The sequence below is a fragment of the Elephas maximus genome, chromosome 9, assembly GCF_024166365.1.
Source record: "Elephas maximus indicus isolate mEleMax1 chromosome 9, mEleMax1 primary haplotype, whole genome shotgun sequence".
In the NCBI taxonomy this organism is placed as follows: domain Eukaryota; kingdom Metazoa; phylum Chordata; class Mammalia; order Proboscidea; family Elephantidae; genus Elephas; species Elephas maximus.
In genome coordinates, this window is record NC_064827.1 from 42,624,542 (window position 1) to 42,645,044 (window position 20,503).

General features: G+C 41.6%; 1 protein-coding gene and 1 long non-coding RNA gene across 2 annotated transcripts in view; both read left to right on the forward strand.

Annotated features, from left to right (window-relative positions):
- The first annotated feature begins 209 nt into the window (after positions 1-209).
- Positions 210-7,643, forward strand: LOC126083387 (uncharacterized). The gene is made up of 3 exons (XR_007518791.1): positions 210-391; positions 4,794-4,904; positions 6,548-7,643. It is a non-coding gene; the product is annotated as an uncharacterized LOC126083387 (long non-coding RNA).
- A 1,352-nt stretch (positions 7,644-8,995) lies between these two features.
- The window catches only part of UBE2R2 (ubiquitin conjugating enzyme E2 R2), a 143,918-nt gene continuing 132,410 nt past the window's right edge, over positions 8,996-20,503 (forward strand). Inside the window, exon 1 of the mRNA XM_049897072.1 lies at positions 8,996-9,804. Within this exon, the coding sequence (XP_049753029.1) occupies positions 9,628-9,804 (177 nt within the window). The 5' untranslated portion in view covers positions 8,996-9,627. The remainder of the gene's footprint in view (positions 9,805-20,503) is intronic.

A 20,503-nucleotide genomic window follows, 5' to 3' on the forward strand; every position in this document is an offset into this window, starting at 1 on the left:
CTCAGGACTCCGCCCAGCTCCAGAGCCATTGGACTGGAGCTCGCCATTGGTTCCTCACTCTTCAGGACCGCCCATTGGGGGAAGGACCAGACGAGGTCTACGATTTACGGCCTCTTCGCGACTCTAGGCCGGAAGCCGGCTGGTAGCTTCGATGTAGCTTCCTTTTCCTCACTTCCTTCGCTTGGATCAAGAAGGGAAGGGCGGAGCTAGCTTTGGCCCTGTTGGGGGGGGGGGCGGTGTTTGTTGATTTATACCGACGATTAACATTTCCTATTATGTGCCAGGCCAAAGTTCAAGTCGCTGGTGACCAAGACATACTGGAAAGTTTCATTCTAATAAGGGTGGGGGGAAGAAAGACAATGAACGTATGCTAGAGTATCTTCGGGTAGTGGTAAGTGCTGAAAATAAGAAGCTGGGTAAGGGGCTAGAAGACGTCGGAAGGTGGAGAATCTTTTAGGCAGGTGGTCATTAAGCGTTCTGAGCTGATTTTTAAAGAGACATCTGAATGCAGTTGAGAAGACTCTGGAGAAGAGTGTCCCAGGGAATTCCTAATATTTCTTCAGCCTGTCCCTTCCTCCATCACCACTGTCACTATCTGTATCTTTGGATCGTACCTCGTCTCTCACCTGCGTAGGCAGTCTCCTCCAGGTTCTCCTTGACTTCAAGAACCCCACCCAGCCCCCGGTCCTCAAAGGAAGTCATTAAAAGGTTTTAATCAGGGGAGAGACACGATCTAATTTCTATTTTAGAGACCACTGTCCGTGTTTTCAGTCTGTGGATTGAAAGAAAGCAAGGATGGAAGCTGGAAGATCAGTTAGGAAGCTATTATTATAATCCTGATAAGACAGTTTATGAAGGTGGTTGACAATGGACATGAGGAGAGGTGGGATTGTTTCTTCCAAAGACGTTTGAAGGTTGGATCAACAGAGCTTGGTGATTGGCTGGATATGGAGAAGTAAGGTATAGGGTAATGTTAAGGATTACTACTTGAACAGTTGCCTCATATGTAGGTGGATCATGGTGCCATTCTTTGAGATAAGGGACTCTAAAGAAGCAACAGGATTTGGGATGAAGATGATACATTCAGTTTTGGATCTGTGTGAGGTGCCAGTAATTCTTTGCCCTATATCTTCTCCCTCTTCCCGGTTTCAGTAAATTGTATCATCACTAGCCTAGTTGTCATATGAGTCCTGGCTCAGGTTGGGGGTGGGAGTGATCTATGATTCCTCCCTTTTTCCTCATCCATTACATCTTACCAATTACCAAATCTTTTCAGTCCTAACCTCCAAAATACAGCTTGAATTTATTTACTCTTCTCTATCATTACTGGCATGTTTAGTTCAAATCACATCATCTTGTGCCTAGGTTATTGTAATAGCTTTTTCCAGTTTTTTATCATTAAAAATTTCAAACCTGCAGAAACAGTGGAAGGACGACATAATGACCACCCACGTACCCTTCACTTAGATTCATTATGTATTAATGTTTTGTCAAATTTGTTTTATCTTTCTCCTCATATTTACATACTATCATTTTACAGAACTATTTGAGAATCAGTTGCAAATATCCCTAAATATTTGGCCATGTACCTACTAAGAACAAGGACTGTCCTTTACATAATCATAGTATAATTGTAAAATTCAGGAAATTTAATCTTGATATACTATTTAAGGAACCCTGGTGATGCAGTACTTAAGAGCTACAGCTGCTAACCAAGAGGTCATCAGCAGTTCAAATCCACCAGCCACTCCTTGGAACCCCTATGGGGCAGTTCTCCTGTGTTCCTTAGAGTCGCTATGAGTGGAAACCAACTTGATGGCACCTAACAACAACAGTATACTATCGAAGTCTATATTCAAAATTTGTCAGTTATCCCAATAATATCCTTTATACAACAGCAATTTTTTTTCCTGATGCAGGATCATGGATCAGATTTAGTTGTCATGTCTCCATGTCTCTGGAACAGTTCTTAATCCCTCCCATTTTTGGTCTATTATGATGTTGACATTTTTGAAGAATATAGGACAGTTTTGTGCAATCACTTTTCTCTTTGTTTTTTTTATTGAAGTTCAATATATGTATATAAAGATTCACATATCTTAAGTGTAAGCTTGTATATTCACAAATCAAATGTATGCATGCAACCAACCTCCAGAAAGAACATTTCCACACCTTTAGAAGCACCTCTCATCACTAACCCCCAACAGTACCACTATCCTGATTTCTTACAGCATCAGTTGGTTCATGCAATAGCTTTTAAAGGAACTCCCTACTCCACATTTGTCCTTCTTCAATCCATTTTCCACACATCTGCCAGAATGAGTCTTCTGAAACTGAAATTGTATTATGCCACTCCCTTTTAAAAATTCAGTGGTTCATAATTGAACTTAGAACAAATACAATCTTCTACAAGACCGTGATCAGTATGGCCCCTCACCCACTGTCCCATGCTTTCCCTTGCTCCTCTACCCCTTGCTCATGAAGCTCCAGCAACATCAGTCTTCTTTCAGTTCCTTGGTTGCATCAGGTTCTTTCCCACCTTAGGAATGTAATTCAAGCTGTTTGCCCTGCCTGGAATGTTGTTTCTTAGCTCTTCTTTTCATCCTTCAACCTCAGCATAAATATCCTCTACTTAGGCCTTCCCTGACCACCCAATCTAAAATGTATTTTCCCTTTATCTCATCACTCATTAATTTCCTTTTTAGCACTTTTCACAATTTTTGTTTACCAATTGTCCATCTCCTTGCCATTCATCATGAACCCATGAAAACAAGGATCGGATCTACAAGTCCAATGCCTGGCACATTGTAGGTACTCAATAAATGTTTACTGAAAGAATAAATGTGACCACCGTCTATTTGCCAGCCTTTCGCCTCAAATTCTATGCCCCAGTCATATTGAACTTGGAGTTTCCCTACTCTATCTTGTTTTCTTTCCTGGGAGTTGACCTTGCTGCCCTCTTTTGATTGCTAAGGAAATTTTCCTGGAGGAGATAGGACTTAAAGTAAGTCTGATTTGGATTTGAATTGATCAAGAGGAAAAAACAGCATGTGTGAAGTCTGAGGAAGATCAAAGTGAGATTAGTTGATCGTTTATACCACATTAAATGATGTCTTAGAAGTGTCAGGCCCTAAGATCATTGTTGAGGATATACAGATGAGTAAGGAATGATGATTTCAAGCCAGAAACCTGGAAGAATGCTTTTGCCCTCACATTTCATAGCCTGGTTCGCTCTCATCCATTTCAAAATAACCTCACAGCGGTTTCTTCTTTCCCTGCCCTCCTACCTATCTGAAGTTGCATCCCACCCCAATATTTTTACTTGTAGACTCCCCTCTTAATCACTTTTGTTGATATTCACCAAAACTTGCAACAATATTGTCTATTAACTACTTGTTTTTGTCTGTCTCTATCTCAGCTATTAGAATATAAGCTCCATGAGGGCAGGGCCTAATCACTTTTGTCTCATTCACTGCTGTATCCCTGGCATGTAGTACAGGGCCTGTCACATAGCAGGCATTTAATAAATACTTGTTGAATGAAGAAATGAATGAATGACTCTCAAGTGCACCTCAAAGGCTGGGAGAAAGAAGTAAACAGATAATTGCAGCACACCGTGGGGGAGTGCTATGATATGCACAGAATGCTGTGGACACATTAGACTAGGAAAATTACAGCATGGTGGTTAATAGCAGTCGCATTAGAGTGGGACGGTTGAGGTTCAACTCCAGGTTCTTCCATTTACTAGTTGTATGACCTTGGACAACTTTCTTAACCTCTCTAAGCCTTAGTTTACTCATTAGTAAAATGGAGACTTTTAGTAATGACCATATAATGGGTTTTGGTGAGGATAAAGTGGGAAACTGATGTAAAATGCCTTTCATATAGTGATACTCAGAAAATGCTATTATTACTAAAGATTGTGGCTCCTTAAGAACAGTGTTCAAGTCTTACAGTTGGTGTTAACATGTGTCGAATGAATAAAAAAAGTTAAAAAGAGTCATTCCTTAAGGTCTGAATTACCTAATACAAATACTTCCCCTCTTGTTTATCTTATCAAGATTTCCATGTCTCTTCTGTTTGGAAGAAAGCTAATAGAATCTTCAGAAACTTTCTAGTTTGGAGTAACAGGTAATGTCACAGAGACAGTGTTTTTCCAGTTGCCATCGTCAATTCCAACTCATGATGACCCCGTATGTGTCAGAGTAGAACTGTGCTCTATACGCTTTTCAATGGATGACTTTTCAGAAGCAGATCACCAGGTCTTTCTTCTGAGGTATCTCTGGGTGGACTTGAACTTCCAACCTTTTGGCTAGCACCCCATTATGTTAACTGCACCACCCAGGGACTCCAGAGCCAGTATAGATGTCTTGTTTTAGTTACCACCAGAAGGCACCAACTAGAGTGGTCAATCTCTACCTGCCATCATGAGAATATGAGAAAACTCTAGGAAGCTGTTTCTGCCATTTATTCTTTTGACAAATATGTTTTGAGCACTTTTGAGTATTGTAGTAGCTGGTATACAGTTATGAACAAGACCCGTTGTCCTTACAGAATTTATAGTCTTGAGTACCTACTGTATGCCTGCCAGATCATATTAGGCAGGGGAAGGGGTGGGTGGGTGGAAGATTTGTGATTTTTTGATTACTGATTGTCTCCCTGCCCTTGGCTGTGAATCCATAGAACAATTGCTTAATGTTTACTTTGTGTTAGGTGGTGTGCTGCTTGTTGAGGATATGGGGATGAATAAGACATAGTTGCAGCCTACTAATAAACAATGTCTTACCTGCTAGGATTAAAAAGGCATGAGACCAGTCCTGTGGAATTCAAGTTCCTCTGACCTGAGGATGGAGATCCTTGAATATACAGCTTGTTCGCACACTGGGGTGTAAGCCTTCAGACAGGTATGTTTACCAGCTACCCTGCTTGGGGCCATGATTACAGTGGATACTTGGTATGAGTTTGTGAGTCGATTTGAGCCCTGAGAGCAGCTTCCGATCTGGGTGCCAGGTGTATGTCCCAGTGAGTTAGACTAAGGGACCTGCCATCCTCTGGGTCAGGGTGGGGCTTTTATGAGTTTATGTGGGTGAAATGTTTTGAAGATTAACTTTCTGCCTATTTGTCTACTCATAGCTTTGTTATTAAAGGTGTCCACATCACCTCCCACCTTTCTGGGTCAGCAGTCCTCTTGTCCCTAAAGTGAGTGGTGGGGGGAGGGGAGCCAGGACCAGTCATAAGCCATCATTTTTGAGAAGGGGCTGCATTGACTAGGACATTCCCTCTCCCTTCAGGGAAACTCTAATTACAGTGGAGTTTGGTCTCAAGACAGAGAATGGTGTTGAGGGCTAGGGGTGATTCTTTAAATACTGAAACCTCATCCAGTGGCGTCACTAGGGTTGGCGTCACCCAGTGCAGTAACTCATGGTGTTAATCCCCCCATGGACCTCCTCCTATACCAGACCATATAAATCCTTAGTAATGTTTATTATAAATTTTAATCATAGAATAATGTGACTAACATAGTTACAAATTACTTAAGTGTAATATTTCTTAGATCATATGAATAACCCAGAAACCCAGTGCCGTTGAGTCGATTCTGACTCATAGTGACCCTATAGGACAGAGTAGAACTGCTCCCCATAGAGTTTCCAAGGAGCGCCTGGCGGATTTGAACTGCTGACCCTTTGGTTAGCAACCGTAGCACTTAACAACTACGCCACCAGGGTTTCCAGATCATGTGAATACTAACAACAAAACTGTTTTGTAAAATCTTTTTACATTGAATTACATTATTAGTTACAATATTATTACTGAGTGGAAGCCTTTCTTTTTCTCCTTCTTTTCCTTTAATTACTACTTCATTCTCAAAAAAGTTATTGATATAGGTTCACAAATACTGATTACCACAATATTGTAGCTAAAATGTCGGAAAATTTGACAAAATCAGTGACTATAAACACACTGGTAGCAACGAAAACAACAGCATGTGCTTTTAGGGTGGACAGGCAAAACCAATTTGAAGCCTCACTGTAATTGGGTCATTATGACAGCTCTGACCACATTAGAAAGTTCAAAAAGTAAATAAGCAGCGTTTTAGTTTTGTAGGGATATTGATGCATGTAAGCTGGGCTTATGAAAAATGTCTTTGTTATAACTAACTACAGGGATTTTTTAATGAAAAATAATAAATTTCTGCTGAAACACTGCACGAAATTTTTATAGACACTCATTTTGGTGTCATGCCCTCTGACAGTGTACCCGGTGTGGCCTGCACCCTCTGCATCCTAGTGACACTACTGACCTCATCTTTGAGAAAAGAGACAAAAAAAAAGGGGTTCCTTGAGTGTGGACTGCACATAATGACTTTCTTCCAAAGAGTATAGTATGGAAGGGGAGGGGGGATAATAACTTTATGGTGGAGAAATCTGACAAACACTACCTTAGCCAGGTGACAAAGGTCAATTTTAACAGTAATAAGTCATGTTGATAGTATCTACCCTTGACATGTGATGAAAATGGCACTTTACCTCTGTGATCTTTCTCCCAGAAACCTGTAACTCCAGTCTGATCATGAGGAAAACATCAGACAAATCCCAAACCTGACAGTATTCCTTAGAACCGTCAAGGTCATCAAAAACAAGGAAAGTCTGAGAAACTGTCACAGCCCTGAGGAGCCTAAGGAGACATGGCAACTAAACGTAATGTGGTATCCTAGATGGGATCCTGGAACAGGACATTAGGTAAAAACTAAGGAAATCTGAATAAAATATGTTCTTGTTGTTGCTAGATGCTGTTGAGGTAGTTACACATCAAAGCACCCCTATGTACAACAGAATGAAACACTGCACCTCAGTCCTCAAAATGACTTCTTTGCTTTTGAACACTTTAAAGAGGTCTTCGGCAGCAGATTTGCCCAATGCAATGTGTCATTGGATTTCTTGACTGCTGCTTCCATGGGTGTTGACTGTGGATCTAAGTAAAATAAAATCCTTGACAACTTCAACCTTTTCTCTGTTTACCAGGATGTTGCTTAGTGGTTCAGTTGTGAGGATTTTTGTTTTCTTTATGTTGAGGTGTAACCCACACTGAAGGTTGTAGTCTTTAATATTCATCAGTAAGTGCTTCAAGTCCTCTTCACTTTCAGCAAGCAAGGTTGTGTTATCTGCATATCACAAGTTAATGTGTCTTCCTCCAATCCTGATGCCGCGTTCTCCTTCATATAGTCCAGCTTCTCAGATTATTTGCTCAGCATACAGAGTGATTAAGTATGGTGAAAGGATAAACCCGACACACACCTTTCCTGATTTTAAACCATGCAGCATCCCCTTCCCTTGCTCTGTTCAAACAACTGCCTCTTGGTCTATGTATAGGTTCTTCATGAGCACAATTAAGTGTTCTGGAATTCCCATTCTTCATAATGTTATTCATAATTTGTTATGATCCACACAGTCGAATGCCTTTGCATAGTCACAAAACACAGGTAAATATCTTTCTGGTATTCTCTGCTTTCAGTCAGGATCCAGCTGATGTTAGCAATGCTATCCCTGGTTCCACATCCCTTCTGAATCTGGCTTGAATTTCTGGTAGTTCTCTGTTGATGTACTGCTGTAATCACTTTTGAATTATTTTCAGCTAAATTTTACTTGTGCGTGATATTAATTTTAGTTAGTAATAAGGTATCAATATTGGTTCATTAATTGTAACAAATGTACCATAGGAAGGAAAAGTGTTAATAATAGGGGAAACTGGGTGCTGGGTATATGGGAACTCTGTTGTATCTTTTCGATTTTTCTGTACGTCTAAAGCTATTGTAAAAAATAAAGTACATTAAAAAAAAAGGGGTGGCGTCCAAAATACAGCTATGCCTTTAAAAAATTTTGTATTTCTTTAAAGCTCCTATTTATGGATCATTTACCATGTGCCGATCACTGTGCTAAAAACTGTACACAGGTGATCTCATTTAATTATAACAATAATTGCTTGTGTTAGGTGTAATTAACCACCTTTTACAAAACTGATGAAACAGGGAGAGGTAATGTAATGTAAACGGTGGAGCCAGAGTTGAAATAAAGATCTTTCTGTTCCCCAAGTTCGGAGTCTCTTGGAACACTCACATCCTGGCTTTTCCAGAAAATGTTTAGGCAATTATCATAAGACGAGCATTCCTAAGAGAAAGGGATATTCTAAACTCACCGGAACTAAAGACTGTCTCTACTTCAATCATGATTATCTCAAAAGTCTGTCAGTTCCAGGCTGAAACTTCAAGCTGAAAAGATCTGTAGGAGTCAACGTCCAACCGTGGTACTTCATTTTACGAATTGGTAAACTGAGGGACAGCGACAGGACCTGCCTAGAATCTCGCAGGGAAGGCCCAGGAACCCAGCTTCAGTCTCTGTCATTACTCCCCACCCCCTTCCTCTTTGTAGTTAAGAAATAGGAACTCGCCCATCTATCTTCCCCCATTTCTCAGATGGGAAACTAGCAGTACCCCTTCTCCCCCCGTTGGATGACTTGCCCAAGGACACACTGGCATGACGGCTGGACCTAAGCGCCTACTGGGTGCAGCGCCCGCAGAATGAGTGTCACGGGGAGGGGCCTGCAGAGGACTGGAGCTTGTCTGAGGAGGGCTACGCAGGGCGCAGGCTCGTGTTGGTTCGTAGCAGGGAGGAGGGTGCGGACTGTTCTAGGACTTGAGGTCCCTTCGAGGGTGTGTCTTTGGAACCGCGGCGTGGAGCCGCACAACCGCCACTTTGGGGGCAAGGCTGCCCCCTGCGACCGTCCTCGGCTCCTATCGCTGCTTGGCTCTTTAATAGCCGGGACCACAATCCGGCGTCACAAAGCGCTGCCACCGCGCTGGACCGACCAAAGGAGGCGGGGAAGTGGGAGGAGGAAGAGGAGGAGGAGGACGAGGAGGGAGGGGCGCGCGCACGCGCGTCCGGCCGCCAGCCGCTGAGAGCCGCCCCCCTCGCGGCGCGCGCCCCTCCTCCCTCCCTCCCTCCCTTCTTCTCGGCTCGGTCGCTCCCGCGGCGCGAGGCGCTCTAGCTCTTCTCCTCCTTCTCCGCTGCCATCGCCCCTCCCCCCGCGCAGCCGCCGCTGCCGCCGCCGCCGCCGCCGCCGCCGCCGCGAGACCCCCGCGCGCCGCACTCCCCCTCCCCGTCCGGCCCCGCGCGCCCTCTGGCTCCGGCGGCCCCCGAGGAGAAGGAGAGGGCGAGCGAACGCGGCGCTCCCGGGCTGGCCCGGCCCCCTCCGCTCACCATCGCCGGCCCTCCGCCGCCTTCCTCCGCCTCCACCTCCTCTCCCCCCCCTCAGTTGAGGCCCCCTCCGGGGGGGGGAGGCCCAGGACCGGGAGCGAATTCCCCCTAACTCCCTTAACCCCTTCCCCTACCCGGCCTGAGTGTGAAGAGAAGGGCCCGGCCCGGCCCGGCCCGCGTCGTGTGTGAGGAGACCCGGGGCGGCCCACGGGCCGTCTGGGGCCTGGTCCGGCCCGCCTGGTGGGCGAAGACCGGGGCCCGGTGCGGCCCGGCCCGGCCCGAGCGCGAGCGGAGGGGAGGGGCCTGCTCGGCCCGGCCGGTGCGTGAGGACTGGGGCCCCGGCGCCGCCGCCGCCGCCGCCGCCGCCGCCGCCGCGATGGCCCAGCAGCAGATGACCAGCTCGCAGAAGGCCCTAATGCTGGAGCTGAAATCCTTGCAGGAGGAACCGGTGGAGGGCTTCCGGATCACCCTGGTGGACGAGTCCGACCTCTACAACTGGGAGGTGGCCATTTTCGGACCCCCTAACACCCTCTACGAAGGCGGCTACTTCAAGGTACCCCCCACCCCCTCCGGACCGGGCTTCCCCAGCCGAGCCCTGCTCTCCCCGCCGCTCTCCGCTGTTTGCCGGGCAGGAGTGGGAGCGCGGGTGAGTGGAGGGGGCTCCTCATCTTGGCAGCCCCCTCCCTCTTCGGTGGAGGCAGGAAGGCCTTGCTCACCAAGTGCCTTTTCTTTGTCATGGGGGCGGGGGCGGAGGGGAGGCCATTCTGCCCCGGGAAATGGGAAAGCCTCTCCTCCGACGGGGGTAGTGGCTCCTGGGGAAGGAGAGCTCTTTGTTTTGTTTCTTTAGCTGAGGGTGTATGGGAAGAAAGGTAGTCTGTCTGTCCCTTCTCGTCCTCTCATCAGAACCATCCCTGCGCAGGCTGGAACTGCCCCAGAGGGCAGGGTGACCTGCACTTATTGGGCTTTTCTGTTTGGTGGAGGTGGGGGTGGGGAAGGGGTACTAACTTGTCATCCTGGAGGCTGCCTAGTAACCTGACATTTTGAGGATTTCCTGGGGAGTGGTAGTTCAACTTTGCATTCCAGTGGGCAGTAATGGGGATTAGGACCCTAGGGTGGTAAAAGAGAGTGTCTGCGTTTTCTTGCCGTTATTCACTTTAGAGAACTTTAATTTTGCCTCCTGTCTTCATGCTCTGTTTACTTCAGTGGTATTTCAGAGTGCCCTTTGTCCTCACCCTGCCACTGAGTTTACTTGGCTCTTTTTCCTACACGTAGAAATAATCTACATATAGAAGGTGGAACATGTCATGGAGGGAGATTGATAGTTCCCCACTTTAGGGACACAAAATTGAAACCTTTTACTCAGGTGGTTTACTCAAGCAAATAGGGTGGTCTCACGGTTTAAAAGTATCTGAGGTGAGGTGATTCACTGGGAGGGAGGGCTGGCTCCTTAGACAGCGACTGTAGACATGGTTTCTGTTGTTTTCCACGATTTAGAACCGTGGTCATTATCATTCCTGAATCTAGCTTTTTTTTTTTTTTTTTTTTTTAACTCCTAAGGTAGATAGTTTGGAGATATGACTTAGTTCTTTGTTTTTATTTTAGCGTTTTTGCAGAGATGGCTCACAGATTGAAAGTTTGAATATTTTAAATGGTGGGGACAGAGACAGAGGAAATGAGTGCTTAGGAATCCATTTAATTTAATTTTTTTATTTCCAAAATTAAATAAAAGAGAATCGGTGAGCCAGTTTTAGTTTGTTTTGAAGGGAGGGACTATCTTGGCACAAGTTTTAAGTGAGTATCTTAGTCATGTAGTTATGATGTGTATTTTTAGGACTACCCAGTTACTTAACCCTTGTTTTCTAAAGGTATAAGCCTCAGTTTCAGGCTTGAAATTGGGTCAACTTTGTAGAAAATTTGAAGGATTGATGTGGCAGTGTTTAATATTCAAGCCTGTGGTAGTCACTTAATAAGTTAGTAAAAGAGCATTTTCATAACATTGTATGAGAGCAGTATCCTTACCAACTATGTGTTTCATCTATTGTGGTGAGCATACTCAATACTTCTCAGATGTAGGTATTTACAATCACTAAGTAAGTGTACAAGTTATTAGTGATAAATTGGAGAAAATATTGCTGGGTCTATGTTGAGGCCTCTTTACTGTGTTGTCACATACAAATTTTCATTTATAGATGTTGGAAAAATATTTGCACAAAATGGAATTTATGTGTTGACTTTTTTAGCGAGGTAATACTTAGCAAAATCTGTTGGTTAACTAGTGGAATAAAGTTTAATTTCCTAAAAAGTATAATTCTTTCGGACAATTAATAGTCAAGGTACATGAGTTCTGTTCAGAATAATCCCATTCCGATGCAGGTTGTTTTTTTTTTTTTTCCTTTAAAAAACAAACTCTGAAAGAAAATAATGAATTGTAAGTTGTAGTATTTTTCCCTAACTGGGGAAGGAATATGAGTCGGAATCGACTCGACGGCACTGGGTTTGGTTTTTTTTTGAGGGGGGAAGGAATATGGAGAGCCCTTTCGATTTGATGAAATAGTTAGTGTGGAAGGAGGATTTGTTGGAACGTACATTGATTAAATACTTTTAAACTTCAGTCCTGTTTAAAATAATGGTTTAATCTCTCATTTCCTTGTGTGTGCTAGATTTCTTAATCCTTGAGGTTTTTTTTTTTTTAACTTTTAGTTCTGACATAAAAATATTCTTTTAAAAATTCCTGAACAGGTTTCATAATCTAGTCTTGTGTGAGAAATTTAATTGCATTTTCTTCTGTCCTTTATTGTATGGCTTTTAATGCTATTACTCCTTCATTGGAAAAAGGCAAATTTATGGTCATGAGTAGTTAATACTGGTGATAGATTTAAAACCATTGTTTTCTTTCACTGCTTCTGTTTTAAAACAAGGCTTTTGGTGTGTTCTACTAGAGCTGCAGTTAAAAGTTGGCACAGAGCTTTCCCTGCCTCTGCTCTCCTCCTTATCAAATGTTAGTCCTTGAACATTTAGTATAATCCATTTTAAGTTAATTTTTTTTCCTGTATTTTGCGTAATAGTTTCTGAAGGCAGTGGGACTGCCAGTCATTCTCTGAATTTTTCTTACATATCAATAGGTTTTTAACTGATCTTTTTTGCCATGAAATAATTGGCTCTAGTCTGTTTTAACCATGGATTTGTTGTGGTGGAGATGTATGAGATCACTATTTCACAAAATTATTTTGATTCATCCTGGCTTTTTTTTTTTTTTTTTTTTTTGTCTTCCCAATCCATGTAATTCTGAGTTTTGGGGATATGGATGGGTAGAAGTAGTTTTCTTGTATGTGTTCTGCATAGTTTAAAATAATTTTTGGCTTTGCTATTTTCTTGCCCAGTTTTTTGATCTCATTGACTGACCCTCTGAATTTCTTTGCTTCTTGGAATTTTTCCTCTAGGGGCCAATCATGCACAGAGACAAAGTAGGAGATGACCTAGAACACTGAGAACACCCTGAGCTTGATTTTGCTACTGTGGAGCAAGTCGGAATTTTATCATATTACTGGAAGAATAAGTTGTTGATCAAGTCAGCGATTAATGATGACTTTTAACAAGTTCACCCCATTCTTTTAAGAGAATCTATCCTTTTAAATAACTCTGATAATGATCATAACTTAGTGTGGCTGTTTTGGTATAATACCTCCTTGAAATTATTGCATTATTTATATAAAAACATGATAGCCGTAGGAGGCCTGGTGGCATTGTGGGTGATAGCTCTGCTGCCAGCCAAAACGTTGGCGGTTCAGATCCCCCAGCTGCTCCTTGGAAACCCTATGGGGCAGTTCTACGCTGTCCTATAGGGCTGTTAAGAGTCGGAAGCGACTCAGTGGCACCTAACAACAACAGCATGATTGCAGTGAGTCTAGAGATCAGAAACAGAGTACTTTTTTCATGATGTCCATAATATAAAGTTTAAATGGTAGAGAAAGCTTTGGAGTTTTGCAGTTGATTTTTTTATAGTTTTAATTTTATTCAATATCTGATTGTCGTTGTTAGGTGCCATCGAGTTGATTCCGACTCACAGCGACCCTGTGTACAACAAAACAAAACACTGCCCAGTCCTGTGCCATCCTCGTGATCGTTACGCCTGAGCCTGTTGTTGCAGCCACTGTGTCAGTCCATCTTGTTGAGGGTTTTTCTCTTTTTTGCCTACCCTCTGCTTTGCCAAGCATGATGTCCTTCTTCAGAGCCTGATCTCTCTTGATAACTTGTCCAAAATATGTGAGATGAAGTCTCGCCATCCTCTCTTCTAAGGAGCATTCTGGCTGTACTTCTGATTGTAGTAATGAAATATAGGTGTGTTCCATATTTAGAAAACTCCGAGCTAAAAATTTAGAAGATATTTGCTATATACTTAAAGTTTTTTTTTAAGAGAGGCTTCTTTATCAGAATTAACATTTTGACGTGTATTAACGAAGCTCTTCAATGGTAGTTTTTTTTTTTTAATAAAGCAGAATACGTTATTTGTTAGGGTTCATTTGTTCTAGAATAAAAGAATCTCTTTTCTGCCCCCTCCTCTTAAAAAACAAAACAAAGCACCAAACTTAACTTTTTTACCTGGCAGCGTCCTTCAGATTATAGCACACTCTATTTTATGACTGTAATTCTTAGTATATAATTTAAACAGACCTTTTAAGAAAGTGGTTTTTAGCCTTTTTGCTGATATGGATCCTTTTGAGAAACTGATGAATTGTCTGGGAGAAAATGGGCACACAAACTGATTTGAATATATTTTCAGAGGGTTAACTGATAGGGTTAGAGTCTCTGTTTTAAGGGCTTTGGATAGGCAACTTAACAAAATTAAACTTAAAAACTGAAAGTAGTCCTTCCCCCTGTACAATTTCATGGTGAACTTTTCAGTCAGTTAAAAATTATTATTTTTTTCTTCTCAGTGAACTTTGAGAATAGCTCTTAGGGCATTTTTTGGTCTTGAGTAGGAGAGAGTAGTGAACTAAGGCAGCGTTGTAAATGGAAACAGTTAATTTTGAACACTTTTGGGCAGTCAATGATGTTTCAGTTTTTTTTTCTATTTTTCAAACAAATATAGCTCCTTAGTATTTTATAGAATATGCTTTTACACAATCAATTCCAAGATGTATGTTGTTCTACTTTTTTAACTTCTCTGAAATTGGGATGTCTTAAACATAAAGTCTTACAACTGCTAACAGCCAGGTGGCACTTGTGACCCAGTTGTGAGAGAACTTCCATTGAAATGGTCTGGTAAAATTTAAAAAATATGCCAGTGTTAAAGTGTCTTCTGTTTGTTAAAATAAGGATTTCTTTGTGAATAAAGGATTTGGGCCCTAATTAATACTTTCTTGGCAGCATGTTGATTTTCCTTTTTTGGAGATTTGTCGTTAGTAAACAATATTGAGCAAAGCCAAATAGGAAGAATCACTCCCTTTTAGGGTGTAAGGGAAGTATTACGACATTGATAACCTTAAAGCTTTTATGAATGATCTTTGTAAAAATTTTGTGTGTATACTTTAAAATACAGAAATGTGAGGTGTAGGTATTATTGACACAGTAATTAAAGGCAAAGTTACTGAAGTTTTAAAGCCAGTTAGAGCATTTGTCAGCGTAACCACTGTCCATCATGATAAAATGTTCTGTTCCATCTTTTCAACTTAATATTAGTGATCCTAGTCTAACTTTCCAGAAGAACCTGTTTGGTGACAGATGAGGTGAAGGAGGACATCCAGCAAATTGGTCCACCTCTGCTAATTTAATGTCGTTAGTTGCCGGTTGAGTCAGCTCCGACTCAAGGCAACCCCTTGTGCAACAGAACAAAACCTTGCCCAATCCTGCACCATCTTCATGATCATTGGTATGCCAGGGCCTGTTGTTGCAGCCACTGTGTATTTTGAGTGCCTTCTAACCTAGGAGCTCATCTTCCAACACTGTATTGGACAATACTCTGTTGTGATCCATGGGGTATTCGTTGGGTGATTTCAGAAGTAGATCATCAGCCCTTTCATCCTAGTCTGTTTTCGTCTGCAAAGTCTGCTGAAACCTGTGCACTGTGGATGACCCTGCTGGTATTTGAAATACCGGTGGCACAGCTTCCACCATCATAGCAACATGGAGGCTATCACAGTATTGCAAACTGACAGATAGGTGGTGCCTGCTTATTTAGTTCTGGAAAAATAATAGTGAGGAAGAGTTGCAAACTTAGGGCTCAGAACTGTAGAATTCCATCTTGCTGAAAGATCGTATTAAAAAAGTTTGTTTTAAGTTCCTGAACTTTTTCTTGTATTGCTTCACATACAACTGCATAGATGAGTAAGATTGAGCCACTTTGTGTTCTGTCATCACAGAACTAATTTATTTCAATTTTATTGAGCAAGAAATTGTTATTTAGAGTTTATGCTTATACACTTCTAAATTAGTTGATTCTGAAGTGGATAGAGTAGTGTAGATAGTGTAATTGAAGAGGTAATTTTAGTTTAGATTGCCAAGGTTTGGTATTACTTAAATGTTTTTCCATATGAGAATTGGTAAAACTCAGATTTTGGAATATATGTTTAAGATGAAAAGTGAACTGTCTGCTTTGAACATCTTTTCTTGATTTGTTTTAGTAACGAAAAAAGTGTTTCGATTATAATAATACAAATGATGAATTGCCGATGTAAAATTATTGGCAAGGTAAGTAGAGGTAGCACTTAAAATACGCTAAAACTTTGCGTGCCATATCTATTGCAGTTAAACACTACTACCCTTAGTACATAAGGAGCCCTGGTGGCACGGTGGTTAAGCACTTGACTGCTAACCAAAAGTTTGGAGGTTTGAACCCACTAGCTGCTCCACAGGAGAAAAGACCTGGTGATTTGCTTTCGTAAAGATTATAGCTTTGAAACCCTATGGGGCAGTTCTTCTCTGTCCTGTGGGGTTGCTATGAGTTGGAATCGACTCTGCACCAATGGGTAGGATTGAGTTGAGCATCCTTAATACAGTAATAATAGGTATAAGTAGCTAACATTTATTGAGTGCTTACTATGTACCAAGTACTTTACGTAGAATATCTCATATGATTCTCCTGTGAGTCTAGTAATGTCATAGTCTATTACTGTCATTTTATGCATAAGGAAACTGAATCACATAGAGCTCGTTTAACTTGTCCAGAGGTCCTCACCGAGAAATTTGTAACACTAGACATCTTGATTCTAATGCCAGTGCTATTCTGTTACTGAGACTTTTGACTATGTAAGATGATATTTGAAAGTGTAAAAGTAGAGCTTTAAGAAATGAAAATTATGGAGCATTTTTTTTCAATGATTTTTATTGTGCTTAAGTGAAAGTTTACAAATCAAGTCAGTCTCTCACGTGTAAACTTATATACACCTTACTACATAGTCCCAATTACTCTCCCTTTAATGAGACAGCCTGCTCCCTCCTTCTAGTCTCTCTTTCTGTGACCATTTTGCCAGCTTCTGAGCCCCTCTACCTACCCATCTCCCCTCCAGACAGGAGATGCCAGCATAGCCTCAAGTGTCCATCTGATGCAAGTAGCTCACTCCTCATCAGCATCTCTCTCCAACCCATTGTCCAGTCCAATCCATGTCTGACGAGTTGGCTTCGGGAATGGTTCCTGTTGTGGGACTATAGAAGGTTTGGGGAACCATGACTGCCGGGGTCCTTCTAGTCTCAGTCAGACCATTAAGTCTGGTCTTTTTATGAGAATTTGGGGTCTGCATCCCACTATTCTCCTGCTCCCTCTGGGGTTTTCTGTCGTGTTCCCTGTCAGGGCAGTCATCGCTTGTAGCTGGGCATCATCTAGTTTTTCTGGTCTCAGGATGATGTAGTCTCTAGTTCATGGAGCCCTTTCTGTCTCTTGGGGTCGTAATTACCTTGTGTCCTTCGTGTTCTTCATTCCCCTTTGATCCAGGCGGGTCGAGACTCATTGATGCCCCTTGGATGGCTGCTTGCTAGCGTTTAAGACCCCAGACGCCACACTTCAAAGTGGAATGCAGAATGTTTTCTTAATGTATTATTTTGCCAGTTGACTTAGATGTCCCCTGAAACCATGGTCCCCAAACCCCTGCCCCTGCTTCGCTGACCTTCAAAGCTTTCAGTTTATTCAGGAAACTTCTTTGCTTTTGGTTTAGTCCAGTTGTGCTGACCTCCCCTGTATTGAATGTTGTCTTTCCCTTCACGTAAAGTAGTTCTTATCTACTGTCTAATTAGTAAATACCCCTCTCCCACCCTCCCTCCCTCCCTCCTGTCGTAACCACAAAAGAATGTGTTGTTCTCAGTTTAAACTATTTCTCAAGATCTTATAATAGTGGTCTTATACAATATTTGTCCTTTTGCAACTGACTAATTTCACTCAGCATAACACCGTCCAGGTTCCTCCATGTTATAAAATATTTCACAGATTCATCACCGTTCTTTATCAATGTGTAGTATTCCATTGTGTGAATATACCATAGTTTATTTATCCATTCATCTGTTCTTGGGCACCTTGGTTGCTTCCAGCTTTTTGCTGTTGTAAACAGAGCTGCAGTAAACATGGGTGTGCATATATTTGTGTAAAGGCTCTTATTTCTCTAGGATATATGCCAAGGAGTGGGATTGCTGGGTTGTATGGTAGTTCTATTTCTAGCTTTTCAAGGAAACGCCAAATACATTTCCAAAGTGGTCGTTGTACCATTTTACATTCCCACCAGCAGTGTAGAAGTGTTCCAATCTCTCCACAGCCTCTCCAACATTTATTATTTTGTGTTTTTTGGATTAACGCCAGCCTTGTTGGAGTGAGATGGAATTTCATTGTAGTTTTAATTTGCATTTCTCTAATGGCTGATGATCGAGAGCATTTTCTCATGTATCTGTTAGCCGCCTGAATGTTTTCTGTAGTGAAGTGCCTGTTCATATCCTTTGCCCAATTTTTAATTGGGTTGTTTGTCTTTTGTGGTTGAGTTTTAGCAGAATCATTGTAGATTTTAGAGATCAGGTGCTGGTTGGAGATGTCGTAGCTGAAAATTTTTCCCCAGTCTGTAGGTGGTTTTATTACTCTTTTGGTGGAGTCTTTAGATGAGCATAGGTGTTTGATTTTTAGGAGCTCACAGTTATCTGGTTTCTCTTCGTCATTTTTAGTAATGTTTTGTATTCTGTTTATGCCTTGTATTAGGGCTTATGGAGCATTTTTTTTAACGCACTGTTTTAAATTTTACTTAAATTTAAGGGTCACAGGGTAATTATCTCCTCCAGATTGTGAGGAGAGACTGTTACGATGACTTTAATTTATATTTCTTAGATCCATTGGAAAAATTCGATTTATTTATTTATTTATTTATCTGTAGCTTTGGACTATTTGAATTAGAGAATGAAGAGTCGTAGTGCTGTGTCAGTCCATCTCATTTTGGGTCTTCTTTTCTGTTGCCTTCTATTAAGCATGATTCCCTTCTCTAGCAATTGGTCCCCCTGATGATGTGTTCAGAGTAAGTGAGATGAAGAATGAGGGAAAAAAAGCACATGATCATCTCAGTTGATGCAGAAAAGGCATTTGAGAAAGTAACCACCATCCTTTCATGATTGAAACTCTTAAGCTATGAATAGAAGGGAAATTCTTGGTAAAGGCCGTGTATGACAAATCCACAGCTAACATCATACTCAATGATGAAAGACTTCCTATAAGGTTAAAGATGAGGCAGAGATGCCCGCTTTCACCCAGCTCTGCTGGATGGGCTAGCCAGAGCAGTTAGGCAAGAAAGAAAAGACGTGTTATGGATTGAATTGTGTCCCCTAAAAATAGCGTTGTAAATCCTAACCTCTGTGCCTGTGGTTATAATCTCATTTGGAAATGGGTTGTCTTTGTTATGTTAATGAGGCAGAATTAATATAGGGTGTATTTTGAGTCAGTCTCTTTTGAAATATAAAAGAGATTAAACAAGTAAGCAGAAGAGAAATGGGGTAAGACAGATGCCAAGACACATGGAGGTCTCCAAGGAACCAGGCAACAGAAGCTGAAGAGACAAGGACCTTCTGCCAGTGCTGACAGAGAAAACCTTCCCCTAGTGCCGGTGCTCTGAATTTGGTCTTAGAGCCTCCTAAACAGTGAGAAAATAAATTTCTGTTTGTTAGAGCCATCTACTTGTGGTATTTCTGCTATAGCAGCGCTAGATAACTAAGACAGCATCCAAAATAAAGAGGAAGAAGTAAAATTATCTCTAAATGCAGATGACATGATCTAGAAAACCCTGGGGTACACACACACACACACACATACAAAACTTCATAGAGCTAAATAAACAAATTCGGTGAAGTAGGATACAAAAATCACCACAAAAAGATCAGTTGGATTTCTATACATTAGCAATAAACAATCTAAAAAGGAAATTAAGCAATTCCGTTAACAATAGCATCAAAAAGAGTAAAATGCTTAGGAGTAAATGTAACTAAGGATATGTAACACTTGTACACCAAAAACTAAGACATTGTTGAGAGAAAAACTAAATAAATGGAAAAACATACCTTGTTCATGAATTGGAAGGCATGATGTAATTAAGATTACCACCCAAAGATAAATAGGTATCCCCCACTTTTCAAAAGTTTGCTTTACTTTTATGAAAGACGTACGTTAGTGTGTGTTTTTGCTAACCAAAAGAAGTCCAAACAAGATTTTCACCTTTACCAAAAAAGGCAAAAAGTGGAAGTAGTGTTCAGTGCTTGTTCTGCAGTGAGTCGTTGAAGGCAGTGCACACCTGAGCAGCAAGCATGGTGTCTCCAAGCTCCTTCCCCAGGAATTACACTCAGCATCAAGCTGTCATAGCTTGGAACTATGTCTGTGAGCATCTGTGCTTTATCTCCATTTCTTTTGTGCATCTATTAGCAAGATGTGTCTTTAAGGTATCAGAAAAGCCTAAGAGAGCTTGTGAGAGTTTTTATGTGTTATTTAGTGTGATTTATTAGGTTATTTTTTGGGTCTGGGAATGCTCAAAAATTTTTCCCACTTAAATGAGTGGTGATTGCTTCTTTGCTGTATGCCATTCTGGCTTATGAAGGGTTTCATAGGAACGGTCTGTTGTTGGATAGCAGGGGAAACCTGTATACAGATTCAGTGCAATCCGTATCAAAATCCCAGCAACTTTTGTTTTTTATCCTCCAGAAATATTAAAACCCATCATAAAATTTATGTAGAAGTTCAAGGCACCTGAAATAGCTAAAACAACCTTGAAAAAGAATGCAAGTTGGAGGACTCACACTTCCTAATT